The 16,377-nt window shown below is 33.9% G+C and overlaps 1 protein-coding gene across 2 annotated transcripts in view; it reads right to left on the reverse strand.

The window, feature by feature from the left end:
• LOC124356629 (calponin homology domain-containing protein DDB_G0272472-like) overlaps nucleotides 1–16,377 on the reverse strand; it is a 42,127-nt gene that overhangs the window by 12,107 nt on the left and 13,643 nt on the right. For both annotated transcript variants that reach the window (XM_046807744.1, XM_046807745.1), the window contains exons 3-12: nucleotides 15,914–15,986; nucleotides 12,231–12,330; nucleotides 10,604–11,211; nucleotides 8,754–8,859; nucleotides 8,483–8,580; nucleotides 8,184–8,375; nucleotides 7,820–8,100; nucleotides 6,537–6,656; nucleotides 4,468–4,574; nucleotides 4,184–4,280 (exon numbers count right to left, since the gene is read on the reverse strand). In XM_046807744.1, coding sequence (XP_046663700.1) covers nucleotides 4,184–4,280; nucleotides 4,468–4,574; nucleotides 6,537–6,656; nucleotides 7,820–8,100; nucleotides 8,184–8,375; nucleotides 8,483–8,580; nucleotides 8,754–8,859; nucleotides 10,604–11,211; nucleotides 12,231–12,330; nucleotides 15,914–15,986 — 1,782 coding nt within the window. The remainder of the gene's footprint in view (nucleotides 1–4,183; nucleotides 4,281–4,467; nucleotides 4,575–6,536; nucleotides 6,657–7,819; nucleotides 8,101–8,183; nucleotides 8,376–8,482; nucleotides 8,581–8,753; nucleotides 8,860–10,603; nucleotides 11,212–12,230; nucleotides 12,331–15,913; nucleotides 15,987–16,377) is intronic.

The raw sequence follows: 16,377 nt of genomic DNA on the forward strand, positions 1-16,377 counted from the left end.
AAAACCATTGACGTTCCTATGAAAGTGTACATTAAACTATTGTCAGTTTAAACATAATGATATAAACTAATTTCTGTTCAACTAGAACTTACATTCTGCGCTATGTAGTTTTTTGTAACAGTAATGAATAAAATGTAATGAACTTTATTATACATGCTCTTTTATGTAATGACAGACACATGGATTTTATATTGTTTTAAATCATTTTCAAATCAATCTCTGGTCTTAGGTGAACATAGGAAATTTGTTTTGTAATGTCCTCTAATTTCCTATTTTCCTAATTCCTATTTCCTTGTACCCCAAATTAAGATAGTGGTTTTGTCTTTGAAAGTAAATCAATTATCATCTCTTAACAACAACACAATTTTGTGAAGTTCGACACTAATATGAAACAAAAATTTGTATTGCACATGAGGTGGTGGTTATAAAACCATCTCCGTGCCTCTTAAAAGTTATTTCATGTTTAATTACAATGTTTTTAGGCCCATGTATTTCTTTATATAGTGGCTTCTTTTATAACCTTAGCATACATCATTGCACACAACCCCACAAGCTATTGCATGATATTTATATTAGGTTTTTTTATCTAATTTATTTTACAACTTTTCTTTCAAAGTTATCTTTAATGATTACTGAAAAATCCTATTTGTCAAAAATGCAAATCTTGTATCTCATGTCTTTAAGGAAGTTGTTTGTAAGGAGGGTATCTATCAAAATTCAGAACAGAAGTTTCCTCACCTTTCCAGACCTTTCAGGTTTATTTTTTTAGATTATACCAAAATGAAGAGGCCTAAAAATAAATAAAGTGTTTTCATTTACCTTTTTATTGAAGTATAAATTATGCACATATAAGGAAATGTATAATACGAATTTTAGACTGTATAATACCCACTTGTCTCACACAACAATAAACACGATTCCCTTGGAACAGCTGATGAAAACAATGTAAACTGACATCTGATTTCCAAACTACGATAACACTAATAAAATTTGAAATATAAATGTAATTTATAAATATCTTACAAAAACTTCATCATTTAAAAAAACTAATAACTCAATTCAAAGTAAACTGTAAAATATAGGGTTCATGTCTAAAACCGTTCCAAGCATATAATTTCAATAAACATTGAATCACAAAAAGTACTTGCTCCGCCGGGAGTTGAATTTGGATCTCTCACTTGCCGGGTGAATGTGCTACCATTACACCACAGAGCGCTTACTTTTTCTGATTCAATTATTTTGTATTTGGCCGTATCTGTCACATATGCGTTTAAATAAGCAAACTAACATATGATCGGAAGACCAAATACCTGTCAAACGACTTTTATTTACATTAAATTGTATAAATGGCAATAGCCTTATTTAATATATATATGGTGTTGTCTTATAAATGTTAAAAAATCTCTATCAATTTTACAAATGGACAGGATATTCTTAGTTATTACACTAGAAAAAATCATATGCTTGACATACTCTGAACACAAATGATATATATATATATATATATATATATATATATATATATATATATATAAAACACAGATATCCTTTGCTTGTAATACAAGTGATATAATTTCAAATCACTAGATTCCAATTCATGGTCAAAGAACAAGCCATGCAGTTCAACATCCATTACCCTACTTGGCTACAACACTTAATACTGTACTTGGGAGCTCTGAATACTTCACTTAACAAAATACACTTCACAGAAACGAAAAATGTTTCTATTTAGTTCCCAAGTCAAACAACACATGGACAAGTCAAAAACGTCACACTACATGAAGACAAATGTTCTACTACAATTGATAGACCGTATTTGGTAACTATAGTTAGGTGGCTCTGAATGGAATCGGGAGCACTTGAAGTAGTTTGGGGTGACTATAATTAGAGCCGGGAGTACCCAAAGTACTTCAAGGTGGCTCTAATTGGAGCCAAGAGCATCCAAAGTAGTTTGGAACGGCTCTAATTGGAGCTGGCAGCACCTGAAGTAGTTCAAGATGGCTCTGACAGGAGCCGAGACCACCCGAAGTAGTTCAAGATGGCTCTGACAGGAGCTGGGACCATCCGAAGTAGTTCAAGATGGCTCTGAACAGAGTCAAGAGCACCTGAAGTAGTTCAAGGTGGCTCTGAACAGAGTTGGGAGCACCCGAAGTAGTTCAAGATGGCTCTGAACAGAGTCAAGAGCACCTGAAATAGTTCAAGGTGGCTCTGAACAGAGTCGGGAGCACCCGAAGTAGTTCAAGATGGCTCTAATCGGAGCCGGGAGCACCTGAAGTGCTTCAAGATGGCTCTGAGCAGTTGGGATTAACCAAAGTAGTTCTAGGTGGCTCTAACAGGAGCTGGGGCCACCCGAAGTAGTTCAAGATGGCTCTGTACAGAGTCAAGAGCACCCGAAGTAGTTCAAGATGGCTCTGAACAGAGTCAAGAGCACCTGAAGTAGTTGAAGGTGGCTCTGAACAGGGTCGGGAACACCCGAAGTACGAGGGTCAGTCAAATATAAACAGGACTTTTATTACTATACCCAACGTCCAGGTTGTAGAAGGTAGCCATGTTGCAGTAGTGGTAGGGGGCAGCCTGGGGGAGGGGGAAAGCTGCAACAATGCGTTCTCAGTGCTGTTTTGTTTTGTCATTGTAGCCATGTCTGAACAAGAGGTTGTACCTGCAGTTGCGCAACAAATTATTATTAAGTTCTTGACAAACGAAGGTGTTAAACCAAGTGAAATTTTTGTTAGACTGACAACTCAGTTTGGGGATAAGACTTTATCACGTTCTCAAGTGTACGATTGGGTTTAAAAAGTTCAAAGGCGGACGTGAAACAGTTGAAAATGAAAGTCACAATAGGCGTCCAAGGACCAGTTTGACTAATGAGAACATTTGTGCTGTTCGTGAACTTCTTGAAAATGATCGACACTTAACGATAGATGAAATTGCCAGTGAAGTGGAAATTAGTCATGGTAGTGTGCATTCCATCGTCACAGAGCATCTGGGTTTTCGGAAAATTTGTGCAAGATGGGTCCCTCGGCTTCTGACTCTCGATCAAAAACAAACCCGGAGAGACATTTGCCAAAGGCTTTTGAATCGACTTGAGAGAGAGGGGAATGGTTTTTTAAATCGCATAATAACCTGTGATGAAACGTGGGTCCATCACTACACTACACTCCTGAATCCAAAATGGCGTCAATGGAGTGGCGAAGGAAAGACGAAACTCGCCCTGTGAAAGCCAAAACACGGTTGTCTGCTGGGAAAGTTCTTGCCACCATCTTTTTTGACTGCAAAGGCGTTTTGCTTATTGACTTTTTACACGAACGTCGTACTGTGAACGCTGCTTATTACTGTCAACTTCTTGAGCAAGCAAAAGCAGCCTTTCGGAACAAAAGGCGTAATCAGCCAATCAGAGATGTCATTTTGCTTCATGACAATGCTAGGCCTCACACAGCTGCCTTGACCCAAGAGAAATTACGCCAAATTCATTGGGAAACATTGGAACATCCTCCCTACAGCCCAGATTTGTCTCCATGTGACTTTCACCTCTTTGGTCCTCTCAAAGAAACACTTGGAGAAACCGTTTTGAAAGTAATGAGGAAGTACAGGAATTTGTGTGCAATTGGTTCAAGACACAACCTCAAATCTTTTATGAAGAAGGGATCCATAAGCTATCCTCACGCTGGGGAAAAGTGTGGGAGAGTTGAGGGAGACTATGTAGAAAAGCAGTAACATGTAATCATTGTATTGTTTAGCTTTAATAAACGTATAAGTTAAAAGTCTTGTTTATATTTAACTGACCCTCGTAGTTCAAAATGGTTCTAATTGTAGCCGGGAGCACCCGAAGTAGTTCAAGGTGGCTCTAATCGGAGCCGAGAGCACCTGAAGTGCTTCAGGTGGCTCTAAACAGGAGCTGGGACCACCCAAAGTAGTTCAAGGTGGCTCTAACAGGAGTCTGGGGCCACCCAAAGTAGTTCAAGATGGCTCTGTACAGAGTCAAGAGCACCTGAAAAAATTCAAGTTGGCTCTGAATGGAGCCGAGTGCACCCAAAGTAGTTTGGGGTGGCTTGGATCGGACCCAGGAGCACTCAATGTGTCAAAGCACTCAATGTGTCAACAGTTCCCCACACAGGCTTAATCTTTGCCAACCAACAAAATAGGGTTAAGAAGGAAAATAAAAAAAGAATATAGCATTAAGTACCTTAAGTCGAGCAATCCTTTCTTTGAATTCATCTCTTAGTTGATCTGATAGCTCTTTCTGCTTGGTAAGTCGATCTTCCCATGACTCGATTTCTCTCCTGAAAGAATGGGGAAAAGAATTTGTAAACTAAGATTGTATAAAAGTAAAAGTATGTGATCCATATCGAACAATACAAAGTGCTGAGGCAACAATTATATTTAACTAATAATAAATGTAAAACTTATAATGATTTTTAAAAAGGACATATTTTGGTGTTTGAATTCAAAATACTATATAGTTGTAACCTGTGCTGGACTTCCAGAGATTCAAATTCCATCTTGTGATATTTTTCCATCAATTTTATCTTCTGTCGGAGTTCTTCATTATCTAGGGTTACTTTCCGGACTTCAACCTATACATATAATAAGGAGTCAAATAAGCTTTAAGAGGTACAAGAGATTTAGCTCACAAACCACCTCAAACTACACAAAACCTACTAATCATTATTTGTATTATTACAGGGTAACACACTCATGTAACGTCTAAGCTACATTTGATAGACACAATTTTGTGTGGACATAAACCTAAAATGTTTGTTTATCTATTCAGGATAGGACTGTTTAACAGTAGGATATAAAACCTAATTTTTTTTCATTACAAACATTCCTGGGCTATCCACAATGAATTATAATAGATAAATCAAAGACAATTTATTTGAAAACTTTTTAGAACTTTTTTTAGATACTAAAGTACGGACAGTGGATGACAACATTAACTTAAATTTTTCTGAATTAAAAATAATGGAAGTTATATGTCTATTCAAGCTTTCTGACGACTCCAAGACATTAATCTCGATATTGCTGTGTTTGATTACTCAACTTGACTACATTAATTTTTATATCTTATAGTTTCCAAGATCCTTTCAAAGTGTGTAAAATTTGAAACACACTGTATAATGCGGCGGATAAAAGGCATAAGAGACATGTACAACAAAAGTTGTCTAATGCTCTATTCAAAACACACTTTCGTTGTGGTATTACTGTATGGGGGGGGGGGCACCACAACGGGAAATATGGAACGTATACTCGTACTACAGAAAAAAAGGCATCAGAATACTGGGTAATTCCAAATTTAGGGAATTTTGCAGGAATAACTTAAAGCAATTTAAAAGACTAATGGTGATAAACCTATACATCGTAGCGACAGTGAAGCATTAAAGCACCGGAAATGGCAGAGAATTATGCACGGCTACACCACTATAACACAAGATATGCAAGCACCTTGCATAAGCATACTTCAACTGAGAATAGTCAAAGCTAAGCTGGCTCTAAGGCTTGGAATGTATTATCAGAGGAGTTGAATAAGACGGACAAGAAACACTTTGGATACAGCATCAAGATTGGCAACAGAACAAATCATTCTACTCACTGAATGAGTTTTATGAACGGAAGAACCAAGACAACCAAACTTGAAGCTTTTAGTATTGTATTTTATGATGGCATTACTTAACTTGGAGTTTATGTAAGTGTAGATGATTTGACTCGCTCTAGTTAACACTGTGTTATTATTTTAAAAAAATACTATTTAAATTGCCTGAGGTTAGATTTTTTGGGAACCTTACAATAAAAATACACCACACAACAACATCCACAGGTATCACACCAGACATGCTTCATCCTTCACTACACCTCAACATCGCCTCATCCTGTACTCAACATTGGCTGCAGACTACATAATCATCTCCTAGAACAACTGAGAAGAATGAGAGGACAGGATCTGAAGAGAGCTCAGTAAATACAGACAGAACAACCCTACTACAGCCTAGCTGAGTTCTACTACAATAGCAATTGATTTCATTATATAAAAAGGTAACCAATTTTATTGTACTATGTATATTTCTGATGTTAACAACATTGTAATTTTACATTCTGTAAACTGTTTTGATGCCTTTGTATTTCTCTATGAAATGACAAATAAAGAAATTGATTGATTGACTGAAGAGGGTATTAAATATTAATTTAATATTGTAATAACTTTACTATTAAGATTTATAGTAATGTTTACCTGTATATGTTCTGGTTTTTGGCAAAAAACAGGCTTATTGAATGATGATTAAAGCATTATAAGTGACAGATACTAGATAGCTCAATGATTATAGGTACATGGAATTATTGTTTAAATAGAGAGAAATGTTTAAAAATATTGTTTAACAAATACAACTTTTATGCAAATCACAAACATGAATCGACTTTTATACTTCTTTTACTTGCTTATTGACAATTTATATAACTTTAAAACAACTAAAATAAAACCAGGTAGTCTGACAAAACAGCGTTTTAAGATTCTACACACAAGTTATAGTATACTATTGTACCTCAAGGTCATTTACAACTTCTTTATTCCGTTCCTTATCTTCATTTACCTCCACACCTTTCGAAGCTTGACTATGAGCTTCAACATCCAATGTTGTAGGTAACGTATTAGTTGAAAGTACCTGAAAATCAATTATTCAGAATCAATAAATAAAATTGCTAAATGAGTATTTTATTGTAAACCCTAAAGCACATACTGTGTTCGAAATTCAAAGTGGTTATTCTATTTTCAGTATTCTTTAAGCATTTTTAAAAATATAGTAAAATATTTATAACTTTTCCAAATTAATATTGTTATACCATTTTCTTCACGGAAAAAAATATTTCTAAATTTAGGATAACACAAATTGGCTTTTTCGTAAGTTTCAAAATTAAAGCACACCATTTAAAAACTGGTATTTACTCTATTATTCGAATTTGAACATTAAAACACTGTTACAACTTAAACAACTGTTAAGTGCATGCAATAAAGTTAAAAACAACGAACATAGAATTTCCTGGTTCCTGGAACCAGTTTTGTTTCCACATTATCAGTTATGGTGTGTATCACATGTTGCATCTGTGCATCTTTGTAGTGTAGTAATATTTTGTTTAAGCGGGTTTTTCCTCTTCTTAGTCTTGAATATCTTTACATGAATAAACTAGCAGTTACCCGTGGCTTTGCAATGCAATTTTCAAAATCAAAGTCCGTAACTTTCTTAGTGAATTCACTTAAGGTGATGTAATATGATAGAGCCCTATGTATTTTCCATTAGCAGTAAGCATATATCAGGTATATATTATTTCAGTGTTTATCATTAAGAGGATGAGAGATTAAGCGAAATTGCAAAATTGTAACAGGCTGTTACTTCAGGTTTTATTCATGTAGGAGCACTTCTGGTTCGAATGAATTTTCTTACTGACATACTGTACCATCAAGTACAGGTTTTTGGAATTTTGCAGGTGTCCTGATAGTGCCACGATGTAAATCCTAGCTCTGTTTCACTGTGGTGTCTGGCAACAATAGATCTATTTTATGTGTATAAATAAGTGCTCTGTTTCTGGACTAATACGCACTTGGGTATAGTTTATCATTTATTAAAGCTGTAGACACTTTTCAGAAAGTTAATTTTATTTTTTTGTACGTCTGAAAGTACAAAAACGGATCAGACTTACTGATTACTGTTAGGTACAAATGATACCAAAACGGTGGGTGCATTTAGCAACAGAAACACAGGGTCGGATACGTGCTTAAAAAAGTCAAAATACTTTTTAGGAAAACAGGTTTAAGATTTGAACTGATTACCTCTAACAGCTGCTGTATCCTGTCCTGTTGCTTCTGTAGTTGACTCTCCATCAGCCCCTGCCTCTCCGTCTGCCGGGCCACCAGTTGTGCAAGTTGGCGCTCCTGATTGTCCAGCAGACGACGTTGTCGTGCACACACAGCTGCCAGGTCGCTCTGCGCCGTCTGCAACTCTACAGCAGCCAACAGCTGTGCCTCTGTCCGCTGCAGAGCTAGTGCCATCTGCTGACTCTGCTCTGAATTACGAATCATCGCCTCTCCAACAGACTGTGTGATTTGATCCTCTGTGGGACCAAAGTTGCTTCGGATAAGGAAATATTCACAAAGTGGAAATCTTTATTAATCCATAATGTAGTAAACTAGTTACCTGGTTGGTGTTTATGTTGTTTTACAGGTTCTAGTGGAGCAGCAAGTACAGGGCCTTGTTTATCAGAAATTTGTTTATCTGACAAACCTGTTTTCTCCATAGGGATTTCCTGCTCTGCACTAGACTGTGGTTTTATTACTGGTTTGGCTTCTGGTAATACACCAGAGCCTCCTAGCCACGTAGGTAGACTCTCTGCAAAAAAATCAATATAAAGTGTTTTCTGAGTGAGTAAAAAATATACAGATTATTGTTACAACATAAATGTAATGTAACAACATACTGTTAAAACCTTTGTTTACCTTCTGCTGGTGGTGGTTTCACTTCACTTTTAGAAACTGGAGGAATCTCTTTTTTGGCTTCCTGCTGATTTGAAGACAACAACCAGTCTTCTTGAAATCTAAAAGCACACCATAAACATTTTAAATCCTCATAATCAATTAACTCGTAGAATTCAATCATTTTGAAAACAATTACCACACAGTCAACCATCATATATTTATCTTTCTTTACAGATTATAATAATTGTTATTAAATTCAGGTGATATTTGAAGGTTAAAAATACTGACTCACAGCAGAGAAGCAGGGGGTGTGGTGGTTTCCCTGCGTCTGCCCAATCCAGGTCTTCGAGCCACCCCTGACGATGGAGTGTACTGCCCTGGTTTCTCCACGCTGTTGTCTACACCAAGTGAAGCCGTTTATTATAGAAAATAATGTAGATTATCACTATCATTGTGTAAATTTCTCAACTACCTGTCTACTAGCCAAAGTTTTCTAAATCTCCAATTCATTACTTTACAAAAATACCCTGTTAACTGTATGTAAGTTACATAATTTGATAGCTAAGGGAAAATATAATATAAGTGTATATTTGTACACTTTCTACATACTTTTATCAAAGTGTGTTTCTCAACTTATAAAAAGCTTCGACTTTATTGACTATAATATACTGCTTGACAAACTGGAATCATTTGGCATTCAAGGAGTTCCTCACAAATGGCTAAGATCATTTCTCAGACACAGAACACAAGACGTTCAAATTTCAATGCAATAAATCTGAGCTATGGAGTCCCTCAGGGATCCATTCTCAGTCCAATCCTCTTTTTGATTTAAGCTAATGACATAGGGACATCATTAATGCATGGACGACTCGTGCAGTATGTTGATGATACAACTCTCTGTTTCAGCTGAAAATTACAATGAAATTTGGAAATCCAATCTTTAGTTGATCTTAACAATTTAAACTCAATCAATCTCACAATAAATTTTGAAAAATCAACTGTATTGAATTTTTCTTTGCAACCTACAGAATTACAGTCTGGACCTGACACAATGTTCGAAGATTCAATGCTGGAAGAGGTCCATTCAACAAAATTCCTTGAAATACACCTAGATCAAAGATTGACATGGAATGATCAAATCAATACTGTCTGTGCCAAGCTATCCTCAAACATTTATATCTTGAGATTGTTAGGTAAATACTGCCCAATTTAAGTGCTGATGTCAGCGTATAAGGGTCCCATTTACCCACACCTCTTACGGAATAGTGCTTTGGGAGCATGTGCAAACACAGAATTCATAAAGGCATTTTGGCTTCAGAAAAAAGCTGTTCGAATTATTGCAAAATTAAAACCCAGAGAGTTGTACAAAGAGGCTTTCAAAACCCTGCAACTATTGACACTCTCCAGTCTATACATCTTGGAAACCACATTATTTTGTATGTATAAATGTTCCTTGACAAGTGGCCAAGACACTCATAGGTATGAGACAAGGGGCAGAGAAAACTACCAAACTGGAAGACACAGAATGGTAGTTTTTGAACACTTGCCCTCACAAGTGAGTTTAACTTCATTAATAGGTTGTCACATTATATAAAAAAATACCTGAACGCTTAAAGCAGTAAAAGCTTGCCTAAACCCTGTTTAGCAATTCAGGTATTTTATAATGTCAGAAAGTTTCTGGCATGTAAATGGGAGACCACCCATTCGGCTGAATGACACCTGAGCTGGAGCTGTGATTTGAAAATTGAGATAAAAGAAGAATGTACAAACATTGTAAGTTTTAATGAGGAAAATTGTGATGTGCGTGTCAAAATTATCAGTTGACTTGCAATGCAATACATTTTATTGTCTCCAGTAATAACGGAATTCTATTCTATCACATTTTGTGTTTTTATGTGTATTTGCTATCATGTACATAAAAACGCAAAATCTGATGAATTGAATGCATATTGAACTTTAAAAGCTTGTGAATGGGAAATGTGATAAAAAGTCTACATTCATAGATTTTTCCTAACTCAATTTCTTCAGAGCAATACAACTGAGTGTTTCATATAGTAGAGATAAGTCTCTGAATGAACTATTTGGTTTATCTTTATTTTTTTCTACAATTCTGTAAGTGTATTTCATCTAATGTAAACTTACCAGTCGCTTCATTGTTTATTTTTTCCTCTAGAATTTTTCCAGCTGAGTTTCTCCTGCTCACACTATTCCTTGATGCATCATGGTCTCCAAACAACTCATCAAATATCGCACTTTTCTTTTCTTTAATTTCTGCAGATTTTAATTCAGCTTTATCACCCAATAAATCATAAACTTCAACTGTTTTTGCACCTCTAACCTTGGGAAAATCAGTTCTTTTTACGTCAGCTTTTGGTTTTTCAAAGGGTTTATTAACATCAACACTTTCTGCAGAAGTGATGACTTTGGCCAATTGTGTTTTTGTATCTGTTATATCATTATTTTTAGTTTCCCTTGAACTTTTAGCCACAATTTGACCTACTCCACCTGTAGTGGCTGTGAGACTATTTTTTCTACTCAGAATCCCCGGATTATTATCTGACAAAGATACGCTTGCTGCTTTGACTGGGCTTTCCTTTATACCCAGCCAATCTGCCGCTCCCTGCTGTTTTTTCTTAGAGTCTGCCGCAACATCGTCACTGTCATCCAGCCCAAAAAGGTTGGCAATTCTCTTAGATTTATCTAACTTGTCCTGATTTACCTCCTCTGGTGCTGAAATTTGGACTTTATCACTGCAAAAACATTAAAAGGCATATTTAGTAAGTTATTTCACATTTTTTTAAATTTTGTCATATTTGTATTATTAAAATTTATCTTGTTAAAGAAAGAGAAATTTTATGACTTTATAAATTGTTAAATCAACCAAATTACACTACTTATTAAAAAAAAATTACATTACGATACTGTGAGACTTAAATAATTCAAAGATCAAGGAACCAATAAAAATATTCTAATTTTCCAACATTTCTAACTATACAGATTTTACTATTAAGGATCTGACAGGAGTTTCTTTAAATCATGTTTTTGTCCATCTGTTTTGATAACTCTTGATAGAAGAGCGATACCAAGAATCTAAAAACTTCGTACTAATTCATAAGATCAATAGCCAATCTGTCCGTATGTGCAATAACTCTTTCATTATGTTCGGATAGATCCTTCGATACTCCGTTGTGCTAATTTATTATTACATGGATATATAAAAAGGTAGGAAGAATATTTTGAATTAAGTTATATACAATTCTGAACTAAAAGTGTTTGAATTATTCAAGTTAGGCTGTATGTCTTTTTTTAAATGTATCTTTAAGTATAAATGTCTTTCAAAAAGTTTTTATAGTTTTCTCGGTTATCCTTAAGTAGTAATAAAATCTGCAGAGTTCACACAATGAGTTGGTCTGATAGCTGAAAGGTTTGTCAGGTTTCTTTCTCGACAACATTAGTAGGTATCATTATCCTTTGGTCCATATAGAAGGTTTTTAAATACAAAAATAACAAATTAAAATAAAAACTCAACCTATATTTATACTACTAACTCAACATTTTCTTCAAAATAAAGAATTTAAATGCATAATTAAACATAATTGATCTATTACAATAACTTTTGTCAGTATTACACACATTAAAAGAGATTTTATGCAGTTTTTGAAACAAAAAAAATCAATATTTACTCAAAGTTTAATGATTATATATTTTAACAAAAATTAAGGATATTATAAAATAACATTTAGTGTTATATTTTTTAAACTGGACTCACCGACTCTTGCTGTCTAAAGGAGGCTTCTTTCCTAAATCATAGAATTCATCGTCTGAAAGTGATATGTCAGCCAACAAGTCTCCCTCAGGGAAATCTGAAACTGGATTTAACACACTGATTGAGTAATGCTGTAGATGGAGCTTATATTGGTCACTGTTAAATTACATTAAAAACATAAAACCAATATTTAATACATTTTATTGTTTTGTGAGGCCTTTCGATATCCAAGATATCTTCTTCAGACACATCACAAAATAAATACAAAAGTAAATTTGATTATTAATAATAGTTAACATATGTGATTTAATATTAATTTGTCCTGTGTGGCATAGTGTGTAAATATAATTAAATTATTACTGGTATTATACTATATAAATTTTGAATGTTATTTTTGTAATCTTCGTTTAAGCAATATTGAATTTTGAATTGGTCCATCTTCTTGATTTAGTAGATCATCTGTATTTGTTTGATTTATGTAATATGACTCCCAGGCATTTAAGTATTTTGGAGTGTTAACATGTTTTAATAGTTTTAAGTTTTTCTGTGACATAGTGTGTCCAGTATTGATGCAGTGGTGTGCGACGGCAGATTTTTCTTTTCTGTTGAATTTAATGTGGGAGCAATGTTCTTTATATCGTGTATGAATTTTTCTTCTTGTTTGTCCAATGTATTCTTTGTTGCAGTCATCACATTTAATTTGGTATATACCTGACTTATTAATAATTTCTTCTTTATCTTTTGGATTTTTCAATTTATTCTTCAATTGACTTGTTGTTTTATATGTGACGTTTTTATTTGTATGTTTTTTTAATGATTTTTGTACATCTTTAGATATATTTGTCCATGTAGTGCTTATCCAATTTCTGTTTGTATCTTTAATAGGTAAAAGTGTTGTCTTTGACTTTTTGTCATGTTTCTTTTTTGCTTTTTTAAATATATGTTCGACTAAATCTGTTTTATATCCATTAAAAACGGCAACATCTTTTATATACTGAAGTTCTTTTTTGAATTTTTCTTTTGATAGAGGAGTGTTTAATAATCTATATATCAATGAATGGAAGACTGCTCGTTTTTGTGTTGGTGGATGATTTAAGTCATTTGTTATATAACGATCAGTGTGTGTTGGTTTACGATGTATATCGAATTATACAAACTTATACAAACAGAAATTGGATAAGCACTACATGGACAAATATATCTAAAGATGTACAAAAATCATTAAAAAAACATACAAATAAAAACGTAACATATAAAACAACAAGTCAATTGAAGAATAAATTGAAAAATCCAAAAGATGAAGAAGAAATTGTTAATAAATCAGGTATATACCAAATTAAATGTGATGACTGCAACAAAAAATACATTGGACAAACAAGAAGAAAAATTCATACACGATATAAAGAACATTGCTCCCACATTAAATTCAACAGAAAAGAAAAATCTGCCGTCGCACACCAATGCATCAATACCGGACATACTATATCACAGAAAAACTTAAAACTATTAAAACATGTTAACACTCCAAAATACTTAAATGCATGGGAGTCATATTATATAAATCAAACAAATACAGATGATCTACTAAATCAAGAAGATGGACCAATTCAAAATTCAATATTACTTAAACGAAGATTACAAAAATAACATTCAAAATTTATATAGTATAATACCAGTAATAATTTAATTATATTTACACACTATGCCACACAGGACAAATTAATATTAAATCACATATGTTAACTATTATTAATAATCAAATTTACTTTTGTATTTATTTTGTGATGTGTCTGAAGAAGATATCTTGGATATCGAAAGGCCTTACAAAACAATAAAATGTATTAAATATTGGTTTTATGTTTTTAATGTAATTTAACACTGATTGAGTGTTGCTTGTCTTGTATTAAAACTCTACGATTTTATTTATCCGTTTATGACTAATTGTAATGCATTAAAAAACTGTAATAAGGTGTGCAAAAAAAACATGCAAAATATTTTTCTGTACATCTAAGTACAGCAATAAATATAACTACAGTAGGGACCACCAGAGAGTGCAGTTGAGGGAGGAGCCTATTTGGCGTGTGACCTTGAAGCAGCCAACCAAGAATGTAGGCAGGAAAACTTTTTCGGAAGTCAAGACAACTGATATTTTTCCAAAGTGGACAGAAAGTAAGGCACCATTTTGTTCCTTAAAAAGTTCTTGATCCGTATCTATGTTAAGGACGATATTTCAGCAGTACATGTCAGTAATACTGAATTATTAAAATAATAATAATCGTTTACTAAAAAAAGTAATTGAAACTATTGAAAATTTGGGGGCCCCTTGGACCCCCCCCCACTAGCTACATCCTTGCAGTCAATGAGAACTGAGCGACGTTGCCAAACTTATTCCCCACTGTAACAAAACGCACCGTGCCAGGCTGCATTTTGACATGCAGGCCTATACATTCTATTGGTCGCCGCCAACTACTCTTTTGTGGGCCCCACTGTACTAATTAAATGCAGAGAAAAAAAATACATCCTGTTTTGCAGATCAAACTGCATCAAAACAATTTTTAACACAACCAAAATCTTTAAATATCTTTGCCTCACAGTGGAGAGCCATTTTCAAAAATTTCAGGGCGTCCAGATCCCCCCCCCCCCCCACAACTCACCTACAAAATGTCACGAACGTAAATTTAGGATTTAATTGGAATTCTCATTCCCATTTTATGCCATCAAATAAAATCAAAAAGTCTTTATTTAGTATGTATAAATATACCATAAATAGTGTCAAGTACATTATAACTACTATTAACAATGTTACTTCATACTGTAAAACCTCATATGATATATTATAATAAAATAATTGTAAACAAATCTTAAAACACTATTGTATGTTTATGAGTTATACTGACTGTCCTAATGAATATAATTCAATCTAGTGAATAAAAAGCATGCTGCAAAAGAAAATCTTTTAGTAATTTTGATTTGTCTTGACACTCTTCAATGTGATGAAAATTGTCGTTAACGGTATCACAGTTTTTTGGCAAATTTCTGCCATCGGTTTGAGAAATGTTTGAAGTAGCTTCTTAGTAAGGAAGTATTGTCCAAGGTTAAAGTAATTTTCACGTTTTAAGCCTCAGCACCCATATTTAGGAAGGATTCATGATGAGTTGATACTTGATTACTGTCAAGATTTTCACGAGTTCTTGCGATTATTAAAGATGAAAAAAACTCGTCTTGAGCATATCTATAGAACTCATGTGAGACCCAAATGGTAACTTACTTTAATGTGTTAACAACTCTGAATGTGATAAATACTCTCATTACAAATATCACAATTTTTCGCGTGATTGCACAACAACATTTTAAACTCAGTTTCTTAGGAAGCACCTAATAGGAAGGACGGACATGTGTACAAAGTTTCATGTAAATCTGTTGTGTAGTTTTGGAGATTTCGTGATGAATTATGAAATCTCCAAAACTAAACTAAAATATATATATAATTTCAATAAACATTGAATCACAAAAAGTACTTGCTCCGCCGGGAGTAAGTATATATATATATATAGGTCTAGATAAAAATGAAAATAGATAAAAAAAAAACAGTGACATGTTTGGATTTTTATAGGTCTATAAATACAATCAATAAATTCAACCTTAAACCTCTTTAAAATAATATATTGAAAATTCTTATTAATTACCATTGGAATGCTTTTTTACTTGTAGTTTTGGTCGTTCAGACACTTTAGGTTCATCAGTTGCAGGTTTCAATTTCTGTAAAATTGTTCAGTGTATTAATTAACCAGTAATTTCAATATATTCAAGATTAAAAATTTAATATGTTTATACAATAACAACAAATGTTTACATTAAAAGAAAACAATACAATAAAATCCCTTCAGCAAATAAAATTTGACTCAGTGCCCTCTGAATAAACTAGGTCCACACTCTATTCTTCAAGTGTTGAAAGTGATGCCCTTGCCCACAGCACAGTGAGCCTCTTGGGTTGTGAATAGTTGGAGGACTGTGTGGACTCTGAATTTTGTCACTTTAAGGTCACAGTTGGTTCCTTTTACCTTGCTTTTTTGCCTAACAAAAAAACCACCTAGCAGAGTGGTCAATTCAAAGGCTTATTGTAAATGATCCACTGGTCATAATATTTAAT

This window comes from Homalodisca vitripennis, chromosome 3, assembly GCF_021130785.1.
Source record: "Homalodisca vitripennis isolate AUS2020 chromosome 3, UT_GWSS_2.1, whole genome shotgun sequence".
Taxonomy (NCBI): Eukaryota; Metazoa; Arthropoda; class Insecta; order Hemiptera; family Cicadellidae; genus Homalodisca; species Homalodisca vitripennis.